We start from the raw sequence: 20,213 nt of genomic DNA, 5'->3' as shown, positions 1-20,213 counted from the left end.
GTTTGCCAGCCAGTTACAAATCTGTCTGGTCGTGATGCTACCTATCCTACATTTTTCTAGTTTACCAAGACGTAGGCTGTAGTCTACTTTGTTGAATGCCTTGCTGAAATCTAAGTATGCTGTGTCCACAGCATTTTGCTGGTCTACTAATTTAGTCATTTTGTTAAAGAATGAAATAAGATTGGTTTGTCATGATCTGTTTTTAACAAACCCATCCTGGCTTCTAGTTGTCACTTTGTTTCTAGATCTGTTTGCAGATCTGTTGTTTTATTATTTTTTTCCAGTATCTTCCCTGGTATTGAGGGAAGATAGGGTAGTCTGATTGGTCTGTAGTTTCCTGGGTCTGTTTTTTTCTTCTTTTCATTTTTGAAGATGAGAACCACATCATTAACAACACATTTTGAGCAGAAAAAACACACAAATTAATTTTTACAAATTCCATTCATCCCTCTCACCCATCCATATTTTAATTGCATCCACTGGTGTACATTGCTTTAGAAAATCTATTAATTTCCCACAAAGGCTGACTATCATGTAACTGAGAGAGAAATTGTTGTTGTTAGTTGCGAAGTCGTGTCCGACCCATCGCGACCCTATGTACAACGTTCCTCCAGGCCTTCCTGTCCTCTGGTTAATTTTTTAGTTAAATTTTTTAGGGGGTTAGGGAGAGGGGTGGGGGGTAATGGTTGTTTGACTATGGGGGGTGGCCATACAACCATGGTGCAGGCCAGGCCTGGGTCCGACTGCGTTCGGGGGGAGCGGGGTGTGGTTACATCTGGGGCTCTGGAGCGGGTCGTGGGATTATCGATTCCCACGACACTGGGGTATGGCAGCAGGCGTATGGACAGAGGGCCGTATCATTACCGGGAGGGCCGTCCCCGCTGTTTACAAGCGGTGAGGCGCTCCGACCCTCTGTTTCTTCCCCGAGGGGCCGGGAGCGAGGATGTGCAGCCTCCTGAGCTCCGGCTGGTTTACCTGAATGCCAGGTCCATGGTTAACAAGGCTCCCCTTGTGCGGGATTTGGTGGAGGGTGAGCATGCGGACCTGGCTTGTATCACCGAAACCTGGTTGGGCCCAGAGGGTGGGGTCCCTTTGGTTGATTTTTGCCCACCAGGTTTCCGAGCGTTACACCGGCCTCGGGCTCAAGGTAGGGGCGGGGGAGTGGCGGTAGTTATCAGGGAGACCTTATGTCTGCGGGAGACCACCGTCCCTCAGATAGTCGGGTGTGAGTCTCTCTTTTTGAGGTTTGGTTCGGGGGCGCAGTTGGGCTTGCTGCTGGTGTACGTTTCGCCTAGTCACACAGCGGCAGCCCTGCCTGAGCTACTCGATGTCCTCTCCGGTTTGGTGATTGAGTTCCCCAAACTTTTAGTTTTGGGTAACTTCAATCTACCATCCCTGGGAGGGTCATCTGAGTTAGCTCGGGAGTTCATGGCTTCCATGACGGCCATGGACCTGACGCAGGTAATTTCTGAACCAACTCATGAGGGAGGCCACACCCTGGACCTAGTTTTTTTATCTGGACGATGGTTGGATGATCTTGGTGGGGGCTCTCCATTTATTATGCCCCTGTCATGGACCGATCATCACCTCCTGCGGCTGGTCTTCCGTTTTACCACCCCCCGCCGTGGGGATGCGGAACCAATTAGATGGTACCGCCCCAGGCGCTTAATGGACCCTGACGGGTTCCAGGCAGCGCTGGGATCCCCACCTGCCTCCGTCGCTCACAACTCGGCGGATGCCTTAGTGGAAGCCTGGGAAAGGGCAGCCACTGAGGCACTGGACTGAGTTGTACCCTTGCGGACCCTTATCCGGTGCAGATCCCAACGAGCTCCATGGTTTTCCGCGGAGCTCCGGGAGATGAAGCGTCGGAAACGGGGCCTAGAGAGCTGCTGGAGGTCCAGCCGATCCGAATCCGACCGGTTGCGGTTAAGAACCTATATTAGGTCTTATCTCGCAGCGATGAGGGCGGCGAGGTGTAATTACTTCTCCGCCCTCATCGCGTCCGCAGATAATCGCCCGGCCGCCCTGTTTAGGGTGACTCGCTCACTTCTTAATCAGGAGGTGAGGGGGGATCCCTTGCAGGGTCGTGCCGAGGAGTTTGGTCAGCATCTGTCGGATAAAATCGCTCAGATTCGGACCGGTCTGGACTCCAGCTGGGCAGAGTCTGACGATCAGGACACGGGCGGTCTTGTCAATGTTATCTGGGAGGAGTTTGATTCTGTGACCCCTGATGAAGTGGACAGGGTTATGGGGAGGCTGAGCTCCACCACATGTTTATTGGACCCGTGCCCTTCCTGGCTGGTTTATGCAGCTAGGGAGAGGACACGAGGCTGGTTCCAGGCGGTGATATCTGCTTCTTTGAGTGAGGGTAATTTCCCCACCGTCTTGAAGGAGGCGGTGGTGAGACCCCTCCTCAAGAAGCCAGCCTTGGACCCAGCTGTGTTGAACAACTTTCGTCCAGTCTCCAACCTTCGCTTTCTTGCGAAGGTTGTTGAGAGTGTGGTGGCGCATCAGCTCCCTCTGGTCCTGGATGAAGCGGATTATCTGGATCCGTACCAATCGGGTTTCAGGCCCGGGTACAGCACGGAGACGGCATTGGTCGCTCTGGTGAATGATCTCTGGAGGGCTCGGGATAGGGGATGTTCCTCTGTCCTAGTCCTATTAGACCTCTCAGCGGCTTTCGATACCATCGACCATGGTATCCTGCTGCGGCGTCTCAGGGGATTGGGAGTGGGAGGCACGGTTCTTCGGTGGTTCTCCTCCTATCTCCTGGGACGTTCGCAGTCGGTGTTGGCAGGGGGGCAGAGATCGGCCCCTAGGTCTCTCGTTTGTGGAGTTCCTCAGGGGTCGGTTCTCTCGCCTCTCCTGTTCAACATCTACATGAAACCGCTGGGTGAGATCATTCGTGGTTTTGGAGTTGGGTATCATCAATATGCTGATGATACCCAACTTTTTATTTCGACCCCAAACCACCCCAGTGATGCCCTCGCTGTGATGTCCCGTTGCCTGGAGGCGGTTCGGGTCTGGATGGGGAGGAACAGACTTCAACTCAACCCTGACAAGACTGAGTGGCTGTACATTCCGGCATCCCGGGACATTCAAAATGTTCCATCTCTTTTTATGGGGGGTGAGTCTTTACCCCCCGTGGATAGGGCGCGCAACTTGGGAGTCCTCCTAGATTCGCGGCTTACCTTAGAAGATCATATAGTAGCCGTGACTAGGGGGGCTTTCGCTCAGGTTCGCCTGGTGTGTCAGTTGCGGCCCTATCTAGACCGGGAGGCCTTGTGTACGGTCACTCATGCGCTCGTGACCTCTCGTCTTGACTACTGCAATGCTCTCTACATGGGGCTTCCCTTGAAGACCACTCGGAGGCTCCAACTGGTACAGAATGCGGCCGCGAGAGTTGTCTTGGGAGTTTCCCGGTACTCCCATGTTACACCTTTGCTCCGCGAGCTGCATTGGTTACCAGTTGTCTTCCGGGTGAGGTTCAAGGTCTTAGTGATGGTTTTTAAGTCCTTACATGGCATGGGTCCGGAATACCTCGGGGACCACCTGCTGCCGGCGTCAACTCCCCTCCGCCCTGTGCGTTCCCACAGAGAGGGCCTCCTCAGGGTGCCTCCGGTCAGAGAATGCCGGCTGGTGGCCCCCAGGGGGAGGGCCTTCTCTGTGGGCGCCCCGGCTCTGTGGAATCAACTGCCAGTTGAGCTCCGGATGGCACCGGATCTCCGCTCCTTCCGGCGCGGGTTAAAGACCCACTTATTCGAACAAGCTGGCCTGGCCTGATGGGGAGTTAATTTAGGGTTTTAAATATTTGTATATTTTATTGTTTTATTTTGGGCATTAATTTAATTCTATTTTAACTTTTGTATTTTTGTATTTTTATTATATTCCCTGTTCACCGCCCTGAGTCCTTCGGGAGAAGGGCGGTATAAAAATTTAATAAAACTAAACTAAACTAAACTAAACTCTACCATCTTCTGGAGTCCATTTAAGCTCATGCCTACTGCTTCAGTGACTCCATCCAGCCACCTCATTCTCTGTCGTCCCCTTCTCTTGCCCTCAATCTTTCCCAGCATTAGGCTCTTCTCCAGTGAGTCCTTCCTTCTCATTAGGTGGCCAAAGTATTTGAGTTTTAGCTTCAGGATCTGGCCTTCTAAAGAGCAGTCAGGGTTGATCTCCTCTAGGACTGACCGGTTTGATCGCCTTGCAGTCCAAGGGACTCGCAGGAGTCTTCTCCAGCACCAGAGTTCAAAGGCTTCAATTCTTTGGCGCTCAGCCTTTCTTATGGTCCAGCTTTCACTGCCATACATTGCAACTGGGAAGACCATAGCCTTGACTATACGCACTTTTGTTGACAGGGTGATGTCTCTGCTTTTTAGTGTGCTGTCGAGATTTGCCATGGCTTTCCTCCCAAGGAGCAAGCGTCTTTTAATTTCTTGGCTACAGTCCCCGTCTGCGGTGATCTTGGAGCCCAGGAAAATAAAATCTGTCACTACCTCCATTTCTTCCCCATCTATTTGCCAGGAATTGAGAGGGCCAGATGCCATGATCTTGGTTTTCTTAATGTTTAGTTTCAACCCAACTTTTGCACTCTCCTTCTTCACTCGCAACAAGAGGCTCTTTAGTTCCTCTTCACTTTCTGCCATTAGAGTGGTATCATCTGCATATCTTAGGTTGTTGATATTTCTTCCGGCAATCTTAAGAGAGAAATAGTTAAGCACTATTAAGAATTGTCTTCTGATTGACCACATGATTAACTGTTTCTATCTTCATGCTTCATACCAGGCTCTCAGAAAAGTTTAAATCAGGAACAGCAAGGACACAATCAATTCTAGCTTAAGTTGTCAAAAGTTTGAAAAAAAGTACAAGCCAAAGAATAATAGCTTGGCTTCACGCTTGGACATTTGAAAGACTTAAGTAGCATGATTTGTTCCAATTGTAGTATATCACTCCCAAACAAAAGTGATTGGTTTGGAGCATGAAACATCAAGTGGCTATTTTCAGGATGGAATTTTTTAATTGAAATGTTTTACATAACATGTAAAGATGTTAAATAAATATTACATAGTAGCATCTAGTGTATGTTTTGTGTATTCTATTCGATTAATAAGAAAGTATAGATGCCAAGATTTCTGTTTGAAGGCCATTGTATCTCTTATTTGTTACATTTTATTCTCAGGTACCATAGCTATTTTGTGAGAGAGCCAGTTTGGTACAGTGGTTAAAATATCAAGCTAGACTCAAGACACCTTGAATTCTAATCCCATCTTAGACACAAAGTATATTAAAATGATTTTTTTTTCTTCCATTCTATCATGTCTGACTCTTGGAGGCTGCCTGGATAAGTCTCTGTAATTTTCTTGGCAAGGATTTTCAGAAGCGGTTTACCTCCTTCCCAGGGCTAAAATAGAGAACATTACAATTGGAATCAAGTAATATATATGAGGAGAGCCAGTATGAGATAATGGTTAAGGCATCAGGTAGAAATGGGGAGACCATGAATTCTAGTCCTGCCTTTGGCACAATGCCAGCTGTGTCACCTTGAGCTAGTCACTTTTTCTCAGGCCTGTGAAGGAGACAATAGCAAATTACTTCTGGAAAAAAATTGCCAAGAAAATTGCAGGGATTTGTCTAGGCCTGGGGGAGGCAACCTTGGCTCTTTTATGACTCGTGGATGTAAACTCCCAGAATTCCTGACTGGCTCAGGAATTCTGGGAGTTGACGTCCACGAGTCATAAAAGAGCCAAGGTTGCCTACCCCTGGCCTAGGCAATCTCCAAGAATCAGACATGATTGAAGGAAAAAAAACACTTTGTAAAATACTTCATAATGATGTGACTTACACTGTTTTTGTGGAGAAAAAAGGACTGATTTTTATTTATTTACAGGTCATACAAGAGAGCAGATAACCTGTCTTAAAGGTGATAACTTTTTCAAGTTTACTTGCTCTGATTGCTCAGAAGATGGGAAGGAGCAGTTTGAACGGTTGAAGCTAACATGGCAGCAAGTAAGTAGCAAGCTAATTAATACGATTTAAATAATGTAATGATAAAATAGTTCAAATTTCTTTATACGTTTACATTAGAAGAGTTTTTTAAATTATTTCTTTCATCACCCTTTTCAGTAAACAATGTTTCTTTTCATATGTGTGTGTGTGGGGGGGGGCATGTATAAAGAAAGGAGAATAGAAAAAAGTAGTACAAGAAAAAAAATGAGAAAATTAGAAAGAGAAAAGAAATATATAAAGAAGTTACTTCTAGCCTTTATCACAACTATAATGAAATTTAGTGATTCTTCACCCCCCTCTAAGGTTACAGACATTTTTATCTGTCTTCTATCTATCACTTTTATCCCATATCCCATCTCTTATCTATAAATAAATCCATAAAATTTCCATCTATTCTGTCTCTCACTTTTAAAATAAACCTACCATTAAAAAATATAGACTGATCATTTCTTTATCAGCGGGCAAATGTACAAAATCAGCAGGGGATCAAATATTTTTCCCCCTCACTGTAGGGATTAAAATATCTGAACTGTACTTTATATTTTATATGAACTAAATGACCTTGAATAAATTGAATATGAATTTTTCTATATATTGAATGATCCTGAGAAAACTGAATGGTCCTTTATACAAGACATTGTTTACACTACAAGACTCTGCTTCCACTGTAGACTCTGGCTGTTTTAAAGCAAGACTGTTTACACAAACCACAAAGCAAGACTGCAAAATATTAATGAATTGTAAACTAATTTAGCAGGATTACTAAACTGTGCTCTAAACTGCAATAAGACACTAATGATTCTATTTACCTGCAATTATCACTCTATGTTTTTGTGTGGGTTACAAACTACAAAGACTACAACATTTTTGAAACTTTTTATGTATTATTGCAAACTACTACATTTCTACTTTTCTTGTATACTAACTACAAGCTGATATTTCTTTTTTTATTCTCAGCTGAGATGCTATATTTTTCTTTTCAGCTGACATTTTATTTTTCTTTCATCTTTTATTCATCTGTCATTTTTAATACATCTGTGTATTATAAAGTACATCTATAGGGCAACATCACTTGCATTTAAGTTTTACTTCAATGTTAGCCACAGGAGAGACCAAAAGAAAAGTAAGAACTCTTAAATCTAAGGAGAAATTTCCTGACAGTGAGAACAATTAACCAGTGGATCAGCTTGCCTTCAGAAGTTGTGGGTACTCCATCCCTGACAGTTTTAAGAAGAGATTGGACAGTGATTAGGCCCGGGTTACTTGCAGAACCGTCTGCTGCCAGGAACGACTTCCCATCGCCCTGTGCGCTCACACAGAGAGGGCCTCCTCAGGGTGCCGTCCGCCAGACAATGTTGGCTGGCGACCCCCAGGGGGAGGGCCTTCTCTGTGGGGGCACCTGCCTTGTGGAATCAGCTCCCCCGGGAGCTCCGGATGGCCCCAGATCTCTGGTCCTTTCGTCGTGACCTCAAGACATACCTTTTCCAACAGGCCGACCTGGACTGATGATAAGGGTTTTTAATTATGTTTTTAATGTTTTTATTGGTTTTAGTGGGGCTTTGTGATAGTTTAAGTTTTTTAATATTTGTATTCTGTATTTTATTGTTGTTAGCTGCCCTGAGTCCTTCGGGAGATAGTGTGGCATATAAGTCCCATAATAAATAAATAAATAAATAAATAAAATGATATAGGGCCTCCTGCATGAGCACTGGATTGAACTAGAAAACCTCCACTGTATTATTCAATTCTTCTATTATTCTAAAAGACTAACATTTAAGATTATATATTTTTAGTTTAAATTAAAAAAAATCTTGTAAATTTTTGGGGATTTTGAAAATGATTTTTATTTTTACATGAATTTCTAGAATTGGTAACATTTTTGAAAAATCCTTTAAAAATTTAAAAATAAAAATGAAATTTTGAAACCATTTAAAATTTTAAAATTTGATTTATTTTTTTAATATTTGGAAAAATCTTATAATTTTGAACATTTCAAAAACTTCTGAAATATTTAATGTTCAAATGAACTAATCATGAAAAGAAGCATAATCATGGAAAAAGAGACTGATGCTCTTGTGATTTCCATAATACGTTACTTTTATGTACCCATGCTTATAGAAGACCCAGATTACAAATATCAACTATAAACTAAGTGAATTACTTAAAGAAAAAGTAAATGGTTTAGAGTAGGGGTGTCAAACTGCCGGCCTGTGGGCCAGACGCGTCATCCAGAAGCCACACCCACCCCATTGCTGGCAATGACAAAACCGTCCCGATATGTTGTGCGATGTCATGTGACATCACGAGTTTGACCTGTCTGGTCTAGAGTCAACTCTAGCCATTCTGAGACTGAACCAAGAAACTCCAGCCAAAGGAAGAAGACTGTATGCAAACTGAATAAGGAACAAACAACTACCAGAAGAAATGAGCCTGTACCTTTAGAGACAGATTGATGGCAACATTTCACTCATAGAAGAAAACAACAACAATGAGCATTGTCCCTGGTGTCTTTTGTAGCCCAGTCCAGTGCAGCCCCATTGGAGCTGAGCAATCAATTTCATATCCTTCCCCTGGAAGAAATCATGCACACACCTGGAGAAAGGATTTCATCAAGTGTTCCTGAGACAGGAAAAAAGTAGCCCAGAGTTTCCCAAGGAAAAAAAAAACAAGTGTCGGTGATAAGAGATTCAGTTCTCAGGGGAACGTAATCAGTAGTCTGTAGACTGGGCAATCAGTCTGGGGAGGTATGTCCCTGGAACAAAAATCATGTGGTTGAGAGCCTTACTAAAATAAACCCACAGATTACTATCCCTTTCTTCTGTTTCATATGGGGACAAATGACAGAACAATGAACCTGAAAACAATATCGAGACTATGAGCAGATTGGCAAAAAAGTTAGAGTTATGAGCACAGGTGGTGTTTTCATCTGTATTTACAACAAAAGGTCAATATCCATTTAGGGAACAAAGGATTTTAGAAATAAATCACTGGATTAAGAGATGACTTCGGATTCCTAATTCATGGTCTCCATTACATATAGCAAGGGTTTCTGGTAAGAGATGGACTGCACCTCATAATAACCAGGAAGAATGTATTTGGAAAATGACTGGCTCAGGTTATCTGAAGGGCTTTTAACTAAAACTAAGGGGGAAGATGTCCAATCTTTAGGATCTTTAGGACCTAATCCCAAGCATAAATCCCAAGACAACCAATGAAACGAGGTGGGGAGTTAGGGGAAGGAGGAAAAAAACGGCATAAAGCAGAAGACGTAGGAAGCGTACCAAGGGCCAGGCATAAAAGGACTCAGATGCCTATACGCTAATGCATAAAGTATACTATGAGTATAAAAAAGTATTTTAAAAATATAAAAAATGGAAAGAGGGACACATAACTAAGGCAGAATACAAGCACATAAGTATCCTTGTATATCATCTACAAAGATGAAGTCAAGGAAGTTAAGGCTCAGTATGAACTGAGACTTGCAAAGAATGTCAAAAATAATAAAGAAAGATTTTTCAACATGTAGAAAACAAGAAAAAAAAATCAAAGGAATGATTAGTCCTCTTATGGCAGAATTTTCAAGATTTATATTTTATGTATGTATGTATGTATGTATGTATGTATGTATGTATGTATGTATATTGTTAGTTGCGGTCATGTCTGACCCATTGCGACCCCATGGACAACGTTCCTCCAGGCCTTCCTGTCCTCTACCATCTTCTGGAGACCATTTAGGCTCACGCCTACTGCTTCAGTGACTCCATCCAGCCACCTCATTCTCTGTCGTCCCCTTCTTCTCTTGCCCTCAAACTTTCCCAGCATTAGGTTCTTCTCCAGTGAGTCCTTCCTTCTCATTAGGTGGCCAAAGTAATGTGTGTGTGTGTGTGTGTGTATCTGTTATATATATAAAATTCCAAATAAAATAAGTCTTATAGGTTTTGCCATTTTCCCCAAGTAATTAATTAGCCGCTTTTCTTTTCTGAAGGAATGGGGTAGAAATTCATTCTTTCATCTGGGGGGGGAGAGCTTTGGGCAGATTTTCAGGAATAGGTCTTAAAATCATAAAAAGAGTATCAGGTGTCACCTAGTTTCATCTACGTTACTGTAAAATTGCTTGCTAGTGCTTGTTGTCTTCTGTTGTCAGCAGCTTCAGACTGGCTACACGAATGCGGCCAATCTTTCCCCTGCCAGTTTGGAGGGCTTCCTCGGATCACACGGGAGGGCTGCGCCCCGCCCCCCCCCCCCGCAATCAACGAGAATCTCTTCCTTGCTTCCCGCCTCTATGGGGTTTTGTGCCTTAGTGCAAGGCCACGAGATAACGAAGCTCCTCGGCCAGTTTCGTCCTGCCAGGGGGACCCTAAATGGGTCTGAAGTTGCCCTGGTGACCATGAAGGAGGGGCGCTCGGTTGATCACAAACGGTGATGGTCATTTTGTTTGATCTGGGGGAAGCCCTCTGACCCGACAGGAGAAAGGCTAACATGGCATCAGCATCTAGCCCAAGCTACCTGCAGCCAAAGTCCCAAGAGCATGAACAAGAACAGCATGCTTGGAACTGGTGAGAGTATCGATCTTTTCTATCTACTAACTGAATCCTTGGGAAAGACCCCCAAAGCAAGAAAACCTCCAAAAGTGAAGGGGGGGGGAATTACATCCCCATTCCCTCATAGATGGAAGTGGTGAATTAATGCTAAGGGGGAAGGAAATAGACTGAAATTAAATTTAAAATACTACAGTTTGGACAAATAGAAACTTAAAAAAAACTGCTAAGACTACACCTAAAAGGGTTTTAATGAAATTATAAAAAATATATAACAATAATATTTTTTTGTCTGAAAAAACTGGAAAATGAACAATTACTGACACCTAGTGGAGAATCAGAGCACAGAACACCAACAATAATGACTCAGAAACTGGCAGGATGCCTAGAAACAAAGAATAATCTGTTCCCTTAAATTTTATATGACCATGAAGACAGCAAGGAATAAAGAAAGAGCTGGCCCAGCCATAAGATTAAAAAGTGTCTGAAAGAAAAATACTTGGACTGTTGACTAAATTTAAGAATTGTTTAGAGAAAAAGAAAAAAATTGGCTCTTGGCTAATCTTTTAGAAGAGAATCTACAGGAAGGACTTAATAATTTAAATCCATTTATGAACATTCTATGGATGTATCTGTCAACCAACACAAACAAATCCATTTGACTGTACAAGTAGTCCTGAACACACGACCACAATTGAGTTCAAAATTTCTGTTGTTAAGTGAGTTTTGCCCCATTTTACAACCTTCCTTGCCACAGTTGTTAAGTGAATCACTGCAATTATTAAATTGGTAACACGGTTGTTGAATGAATCATACTTCCCCATTCATTTTGCTTGTCAGAAGGTCACAGAAGATGATCACATGATCCCAGGACATTGCAACAACATGCCAATTGCCAAGAGTCTGAATTTTGAGCATGTTACCGTGGGGGTCCTGAAAAATGGTCATAAATCAGTGCCATTGTAACTTCCAGTGCCTTTTTTTACTTCAAACAGTCACTAAATGAACTGTTGTAAGTTGAGGTACATCTAACTCATATTTAGCTTCTCCAAATATCACAAGAGATCTTATCAAATACCTTATTGCATGGGTGTCAAACTCACCACGTCACATGATGTGTCATGATGTATCATGACTTTTTTTGCATTGCCGGAGCTGGGGTGGGCGCGGCCTCCGTAGAATGCAACCGGCCCGCGGGCCGGCAATTTGACACCCCTGCCTTATTGCATCCATACTATTTCTCTTTCCTTTTGTAATATTGGGAGTCTGCTGTTGTTGGGTTGTTGTTGTTTTTTGGCATCTCACCAATCCTCCAGGAATTTTCAAAGATTATAGTCAGTAATTGTAAGATCACTTCTGCCAATTACTTCAGAATATTTTTATTTTATTATCTGGCAATGGGTGAAGGAAGGGACAAAAATCAGGAATGTGTTTATCATGACATTTAGAAATACTTCTGAGCTTTTGGAAGATGAATGTTTGGGTTTTCTATGGCTTGGGATATTATTAAATTGGGAAATTGAATGTAGAATTTGCATCAGTAATTCATCCCTGGAAATTTTTAAGTTTTATGATACCAAGTTTAGAAGATTTAGAATGTTTTTATACTTAAGGAGTTAAATTTTAAGGTGTTAATATTAGCATTTCTGTTTGTAAAACAGGTTGTTATGCTGGCTATGTATAATCTGTCTCTAGAAGGAACTGGTCGGCAAGGTTATTTCCGATGGAAAGAAGACATTTGTGCTTTTATTGAAAAACACTGGAGTTATCTACTAGGAAACAGGTAATTGTTACAAGTATATTGTATACAAGTAGTATGATAATTTAAATACTGTTAATTTGGAAAATAGTTTCAGTAATATTTTTAATTCTTGGGAGAGAGAAGGGACAGAAGCGTCAGAACTTGCAAAGCATATTAAAAAAACTTTGTAAAGCATAATCATAAAGTCATTCTTGTTTTTACAAATATGTTGTGTCAAGTAGTTGAAATGTTAACCAAATACAATTCAAGGAAATCTCTAGTACACCAATAATCCTAGTAAAATAAAATGCTCTGATATTTTCATAGTAATTGCCTGCTTATAGTTGCTATACTTTCAATTATTGTAGCTTTCTTAAATATATGGTACATGAAATCTCAGTGTATTGGCTCTCAATTCAGTGGACTTAATAGCATGGAATGGATTAATATTCTGCAACAGGAAATTGACATAATGTATGCAAATTGTCACAGGTCTACTGTCCAATTTAATCAGTTTGTTCATATTTGACACCTGTGTCCTAATTAGTTAATTAAACAAAGTGAGTTTATACTGCATTATATTTTAAAAACCCCAAAGCACATTCCATTATGGGTGAATGAATTTTTTTAAAACAGCAAAGCAACTTTTTGGTTGGAGAATCTGTGTGGAGTATGGTGTTCACTTTTCTGTTTATTTAAAATATTAAATGATGAATTTTTATTATTTGAAAAATTGCAGTACAGGTGCCATTGATCAAAAGTGTGGAATAGCAGTATGTTGAGTTAAAATACGTTTTCTTGTCTAGATATGGATCAGCAACTAGAAATTTTCCAGAATTCCTTCTACAGAATTTAACAATTTTTAGTAAGCCTATAATAATAATTTAGGAGTAGTTGTTAGAATAAAAAAATTGCAGGTGGTCATCATTTAACATCTACCTTATTTAGAGATCATTCAAAGTTATGAAAGCATTGAAAAAGTAACTTTACAACCAGTCCTTGTATTTATGATGGTCACGTCCCATGGTCATATGATTGCCATTTGGACTCTTCTCAGCCAACTTCCAACAAGCAAAGTCAGTGGAACAGTAAAATTTTATTTTGTGGCCATGTGATGTCTTGCTTAAAGACTGAGTGATTTGCTTAATAACTGCAAAAGTAGGTTTGTGGCAGTCATGTGATATTTCACCTAACTGGATTAATGGCAGAATTGCACATTTCAATTGTGGCTGTTAAGTGAGAACTACGTCTAGATATTAAAAAGCACATAGAGACAGAAATAAGGAATCGGGACATCCATTTTAGCATGTATATGTCATATTTTAATAGATTTAAAATTAGAAAGTTCAGAAAAACCTTTTTACTTATCTTTTGGATTCCTGTGTGTCTTTTAAAGAAGAAATCGGTGAATTCACCTAATAATTGACATGTTAGAAATACTATGATTTACCATAGAAGTTAACTTCACAGGTTAATTTTGATCTGAAGGACTCAATGCCAGGTACTTAGGAACTGGAGGACAACAGAAATAGGTATTACAGATTGACATTGGTTAATGATTGTAATTGGGATTAGAATTTCTGTTGCTAATCAGTGCAGTCATAAAGTGTGATCTCACATGACTGCATTGCTTAGTGATGGCAAACCCTGCAGTCCCCCTTGCTGTCATTAAGCAGGGAATGCTCACAGTTTCTTGCTGGTTGCCAATAAGCCAAATCAGTGGGGAAGCTGGCAGGAAGTTGCAAGTCCAAGGCAGCCAGCCCGCAAGCATGCTAGTGGACGGGTAAGAGGCTGCTGCATTGCAATGTATGCCAGGACCAGGGGTAGCTGCTACCAGGTGGGGGAGGATGTGCAGGTGGCTGCCACTAGACGGGGATGTTATGGGCACACACATGCTATGGAGTACAAGATCCCTGGGATCCTGTATGCATTGTAGCCAGATTCCTCAGGAGAAAAAGCCGCAAGGGTGCAAGCAACTCACAAAAGCAACTTGCAAACTTCCTTTCAAGCTTCCACATTGACTTTGTGGGAAGCCAGCAAGGGAGGTAGCAAATAGTTGCCAAGCACCGTGAGTGCAGTCACGTGACTAGAGGGATCCTGGGGCAATTGGAACTTTGAGGACCGGTTGTGAATACCACTTGTTTAGCACCGTCATGACTTTGGATAGCCGCTGAATTAGTGGTTATTAAACAAGGATATTGAATACTGCTTGTAGTTTATAAAGCTTCATGTTATTAGATGTTGGTATAAATGTTATATACTGCTCAAAAAAATAAAGGGAACACTTAAACAACACAATGTACTGTATTTAATAGTAGGATGTCTTATTTTGTGTTCCCTTTATTTTTTTGAGCAGTATATTAAGGTGTTATTTAAAAATCATAATGCTAAATCCTTAATCCTTTCTAATTGTTTAGAAAGAAGACATCTACATGGTGGAGCACTGTTGCTGGTTGCCTTTCTGTGGGAAGCCCTCTGTATTTTCGCTCAGGGGCTCAGGAATTTGGAGAACCAGGATGGTGGAAACTTGTTCACAATAGGCCCCCTACGATGAAGCCTGAAGGAGAGAAACTTTCTGTGTCTTCTCTAAAAGCAAAAGGTAGGGCTTTATGAACTGCATATAAATCAGTGTATTTCAAGATTCAAGCTAAGTCTAGGTTCGTAGGCATTTTGGGGAGTGGAAAAGGAATGTGTGCAAGCTTTGAAAATTTAATTGAGAGTAAATTTTATGCATCACAATATAAAGATACAAAATACTGGTAGTCCTCAACTTACAACACTTCATTCAAAGTTATAATGGCACTGAACAAAGTGAAATATGACTGTTTTTCACGCTTATGGCCATTGCTTATGGTCATGTGATCAAAATTCAGATGCTTGGCAACTGGTTCATATTTATGACGGTTGCAGTGTCCCAGAGTCATGTGATCACCTTTTGCAACTTTATACAAGCAAAGTCAGTGGCAAAGCCAGATTCACTTTACAGCTGTGTTACTAATTCAACAACTGCAATGATTCACTTAACAACTATGGCAAGAAAAAAATGTAAAACCGGGCAACTTAACAATTGCCTTGCTTAGCATCAGAAATTTTGATCTCAATAGTGGTCGTAAGTTGAAGACTTATCTGTACAGAATAATAGGGTTGGAAGGGACCTTGGAGTCTTCTAGTCCAACCCTCTGCTCAATCAGGAGACCCTATGTCATTTGGGAAATGGTTGTCCAATCGCTTTTAAAAACTTCCAGTGATGGAGTACCTACAACTTCTGGAGGTAAGCCATTCCACTAATCAATTGTTCTAATTAATTAATAGTTGGATATCTATCAGGTTCCCTTTTTCAGGTGCCCTGCCATTTTTGTGGAGGGGGAGGAGGCCTCTGAGGAAACATACTTTCGCTTTTGCTGTAACACTGAAGCTGCTTGGGAATTAGGGAGATGAGACAGACAGACTTCTTCCCAGCCAGTTCCAGCCTGATGCCAAGGACGCTGTGCCTCAAAGATGAACCATTATCTGTCCTATGCTAAAACAACCTTGTGGCACTGTATTGGCTGCTGGTGCACACTGGTCAGGGGATTGGGATTTCAAAATGGGAAGAATAGCTTGTTGCTTTGCTCAGGAATGTTAGATTCCGCTTGGCTTTACTGCAACCACTACCTCTCAGTGAAAGTTCTTTTGATTAAACACATGGAGCCAAGAGTCATGCTTTCCTGAGAGGGACAGCTGGGGCAGGCTCTTACAATATCTCTGATAAACTCCCGTCTATTACTTGTGTTTTACCCTCAGGTGCTTTGGTGGTCAACCCCCCTATTCTGTGACAGCCCCTCGAATATTGAAATACTGCTGTCGTGTCAACCCAGTCCTTCTTTTCGTTACTAGACCGATATAATTCCAGATATAATGCCACCCCGGGCCCTTTTTCATGATAGAAGCTATTTTTTAAGTTTCCTTATCTGTTCGTTCTTATCTGTTCATTCTTACTAGATTCTAGATTCCTGCAAATGTTCTTGTATCTTCTGTCTGCACCAGTGAATTCTTTTTTATCTTTATTTTCATGTAGGAAAAATTAAAAATATAGTGCAATCCTAAAATAGATTTAATGCAGTTGACCACATAAGAAAAAATATATCCAGGAATGGCCAACCTCATTGATATACCTGTTCTCGTTCATTTTGCACCATCGATAAACCATCCTTTTTTTGGTTCTCTCCTAAAGGTAAAGGTAAAGGTTCCCCCGCACATGCATGCTAGTCGTTTCCAACTCTAGGGGCCGGTGCTCATCTCCGTTTCAAAGCCGAAGAGCCAGCGCTTGTCCGAGGACGTCTCCGTGGTCATGTGGCCGGCATGACTAGATGCCAAAGGCACACAGAACGCTGTTACCTTCCCACCGTAGTGGTCCCTATTTGTCTACTTGCATTTTTACGTGCTTTCGAACTGCTAGGTTGGCAGAAGCTGGGACGAGTAACAGGCGCTCACTCTGTTACATGGCACTCGGGATTCGACCCGCCAAATTGCCAACCTTCTGATCGACAAGCTCAGCGTCCTAACCCGCGTCTCTCCTACACATTATTAAATATCAGCCTCTCGATCAGCAGAATATTGCTCACTTTGATTTAAAGTAAGCAAGCATATACGCATGTAAACTTGGCTCTGATTTTTTTAACGCTCGAAATGTAAACAGCATTGTTACACTGTTGTTATGGTTATAGAAACTCACTGCTTGTTTTCCAACAGGTTCAAAACTCTCTGTAGATCCAATCATTACAGTGGAGGGGCTTAGAAAGCGAGTGAGCCGCAATCCAGTAGAATCTGCTATGGAGCTGAAGGAGAAGCGGTCTCGCACTCAAGAAGCCAAAGAAATCAGGAGAGCTCAGAAAGAAGCAGCTGGCTTCTTGGACAGGAGTACGTCCTCTACACCCATCAAGTTCACCAGTCGAAACAGGCATTCAGACATTATGCTTGAAAAGGGGGAGGTGATTGACTTTTCCTCCCTCAGTTCATCCGATCAGACACCTTTGACCAGCCCGTCTCCTTCTCCCTCTTTGGATTTTTCTGCTCCTGGAACTCCAGCGTCACATTCAGCTACACCTAGCCTGCTTTCAGAAGCTGATCTTATTCCAGATATAATGCCACCCCAGGCTCTTTTTCACGGTAAAAGCAATTTTTAAGTTTTTCTTACCTGTTCATTCTTCCTAGATGCATTTGCACAAAGGGCCAGTCTTTTGGCCGTAGTTGTACTACTGAGGTGTGTGAAGTTTGTGAAGAATGTGTGTAGGACAAAGAAGATATAGTTTTCCTGATTGCAGCACTTGAGAAAATAAAACAGTGTGTCTAAATAAGCACTTAATGTGCAGCATAACAAATATTAATTCATTTTTTCCTTTTTTATTCAGACACAAAAATAAAACGGTTAATATACAAAAGAAAACATTGGAAATTTTTTAAAAGCCCAAAATTTGGGCTATTATCTAAATAGGTTGATAATCTTAAGAAAAATTTAAAGACATTAAACATATGATACTTATACTTTGCCCTGAAAGACATTCATATAGACAGAACTGTATTTGTATTATTATTATTATTATTATTATTATTATTATTATTATTATTATTATTATCATCATCATCATCATCATCATCATCATCATTATTATTATTATTAAATTTATTTGCCGCTGATCTCATTTTGAAGGAAATCTGGGCAGCAATAATATTAATAACTGGTTTGACAGAGCTTCAAAGTTCAGTATATATATTTGATTAGTATTTTTAAAATTCTATTATAAAATAAAAGAAAATTGATATGAGATGATAATATTGATTGGGTATGCACTATGCACACTTTCTCTGTGTTGAGATATGGAAAATGGACCCACTTTTAAATGGTTGTTTTGAATGCTCTGAACTCAGAATAATACACAGAAGTGTTCTAATTGTTCTGGACGCTATATTTGGACTTTTCTTTTGAGGCTTGGAACTGAATTTGCCAATACAGCAGCAAGGAGTAGAGGTGACCTTTCTGCTATTACCTGGATTATCTGGATGGAGTGAATTTAGGAGTGGAGTGCTGGGCAAAACAGCAGGCATTAAAGTGTCACAAGACTCAATAAAAAGCCATTCTGAATCTAGATGTTGCTACTGGAGGACTATCTTCAGTGTTGGTGGAATTTCACTGCTGAGTATATCATCTGCCTGGCTGTCTTCATTTTGATAGAGCTTTTAAAAATGTGCTCTAGGTTCTACTTAATTTTAAAACATGTAGTGCATACTAGCAGAAGGGCATGAAGGAAGAATTCACCTTCTTTCTGAGCAACCAGTGGTAAAGTCTGACTGAACCTGGCAATGGCCCCCTGGTGGTTTCTTGCCTACCAAGAAGAATTTTATGGGCAAGTGATGTTGTGACACTTTTAGAGCTCATATCTGGGCTGTTACTTGATGGAGTAAATCTTAAAACAAGACATTTCTCAGTGGACTTTTCTGTCCTTCCTTAGATAAGCCCTTTACTTTACAATCCTAAATATTTTCGGTCTCCAAATCAATGTCTGGATTAAGCTCAGAGTGAAGGATTAGTGCTGTCCCACTGGTACCATTTCATTTATGTACTTGTTCATATTGCCTGAGTCATATACATTACAGGAAGACACTTGTGACTCTGTGTAATTCTTCAGTCTCTGCAACACCACAGAATGATTCTTATGCTGTACGGAGAATTACTTGACTGACCGAGTATTCTGTCCATTATCATTGGGGTGACTTGCCCTGTGCACCGTACAGGAATAGAATATACACCAATGTTACTAATATTAACAATGTTTCTTGAATCATCTCTGGTATTTAAACTATCTGAACTGACATGAGACACCTTCATCTCATCCATCCAGGGGGACAGAGCATAATTAAATATAATAACATTTAATATTTAGACAGCAGAGACAAATGTTAGCTAGTGTGCTTGATCTCAAAGTTGATAGCAAATAATGGAAGGGCCTGGATAACTTTGCTTTCTTGGTTTCAAAAATAGATAAAGCTGAATCATGTGCTCAGGATGTAAAGGGAGCAGTAACTTTAGATAGGAAAATAATAAACTGAGAGAGGGTCATGAAGGAGAAGAATGTCTCTGTGACTCACAGATCATAATGGTATTTTGTTTTCCAGTGTTAATATGGGGAAAAATGTTCAGCTATTGTAAGCTGAACACCGGGAATGAGTAAAAGAAAAAAGATACATGCCTCTGTATTATGGCATTGTACATAATTACTAACAGTACCAAGGATGGCAAGAGGACGCTTATCTGTCCTGGACCAAGTACAGTAAACTGACTGCTTCCTTGAGATAAAAAAACAGCAACTCACATTTTTGAAGCATTTAATATGATTGAATGATAGGATGATACTTCGAAGTAAGCTATTGTACTTGAAAGATGGGAGGAAAGTAGAATGGGTAGCAATTAAGATACAGTGAGGAAAAAATTATTTGATCCCCTGCTGATTTTGTACATTTGCCCACTGACAAAAAAATGATCAGTCTATAATTTTAATGGTAGGTTTATTTTAACAGTGAGAGACAGAATAACAACAAAAAAATCCAGAAAAACGCATTTCAAAGGAAGTTATAAATTGATTTGCATTTTAATGAGTGAAATAAGTATTTGACCCCTTTGCAAAACATGACTTAGTTGTTGTTAGTTGCAAAGTCGTGTCCGACCCATCATGACCCTATGGACAACGTTTCTCCAGGCCTTCCTGTCCTCTACCATCTTCTGGAGTCCATTTAGGCTCACGCCTACTGCTTCAGTGACTCCATCCAGCCACCTCATTCTCTGTCGTCCCCTTCTTCTCTTGCCCTCAATCTTTCCCAGCATTAGGCTCTTCTCCAGTGAGTCCTTCCTTTTCATTAGGTGGCCAAAGTATTTGAGTTTTAGCTTCAGGATC

General features: G+C 41.1%; 1 protein-coding gene across 1 annotated transcript in view; it reads left to right on the top strand.

The window, feature by feature from the left end:
- The window catches only part of KAT14 (lysine acetyltransferase 14), a 66,261-nt gene that overhangs the window by 6,590 nt on the left and 39,458 nt on the right, over positions 1-20,213 (top strand). Inside the window, exons 3-6 of the mRNA XM_081322966.1 lie at positions 5,888-6,006; positions 12,206-12,327; positions 14,703-14,884; positions 17,017-17,433. Of these exons, the coding sequence (XP_081179092.1) occupies positions 5,888-6,006; positions 12,206-12,327; positions 14,703-14,884; positions 17,017-17,433 (840 nt within the window). The remainder of the gene's footprint in view (positions 1-5,887; positions 6,007-12,205; positions 12,328-14,702; positions 14,885-17,016; positions 17,434-20,213) is intronic.

Source organism: Vipera berus (genome assembly GCF_964194415.1).
Source record: "Vipera berus genome assembly, chromosome: 3".
In the NCBI taxonomy this organism is placed as follows: Eukaryota; Metazoa; Chordata; class Lepidosauria; order Squamata; family Viperidae; genus Vipera; species Vipera berus.
This window is presented reverse-complemented; position numbering and strand designations above follow the sequence as displayed.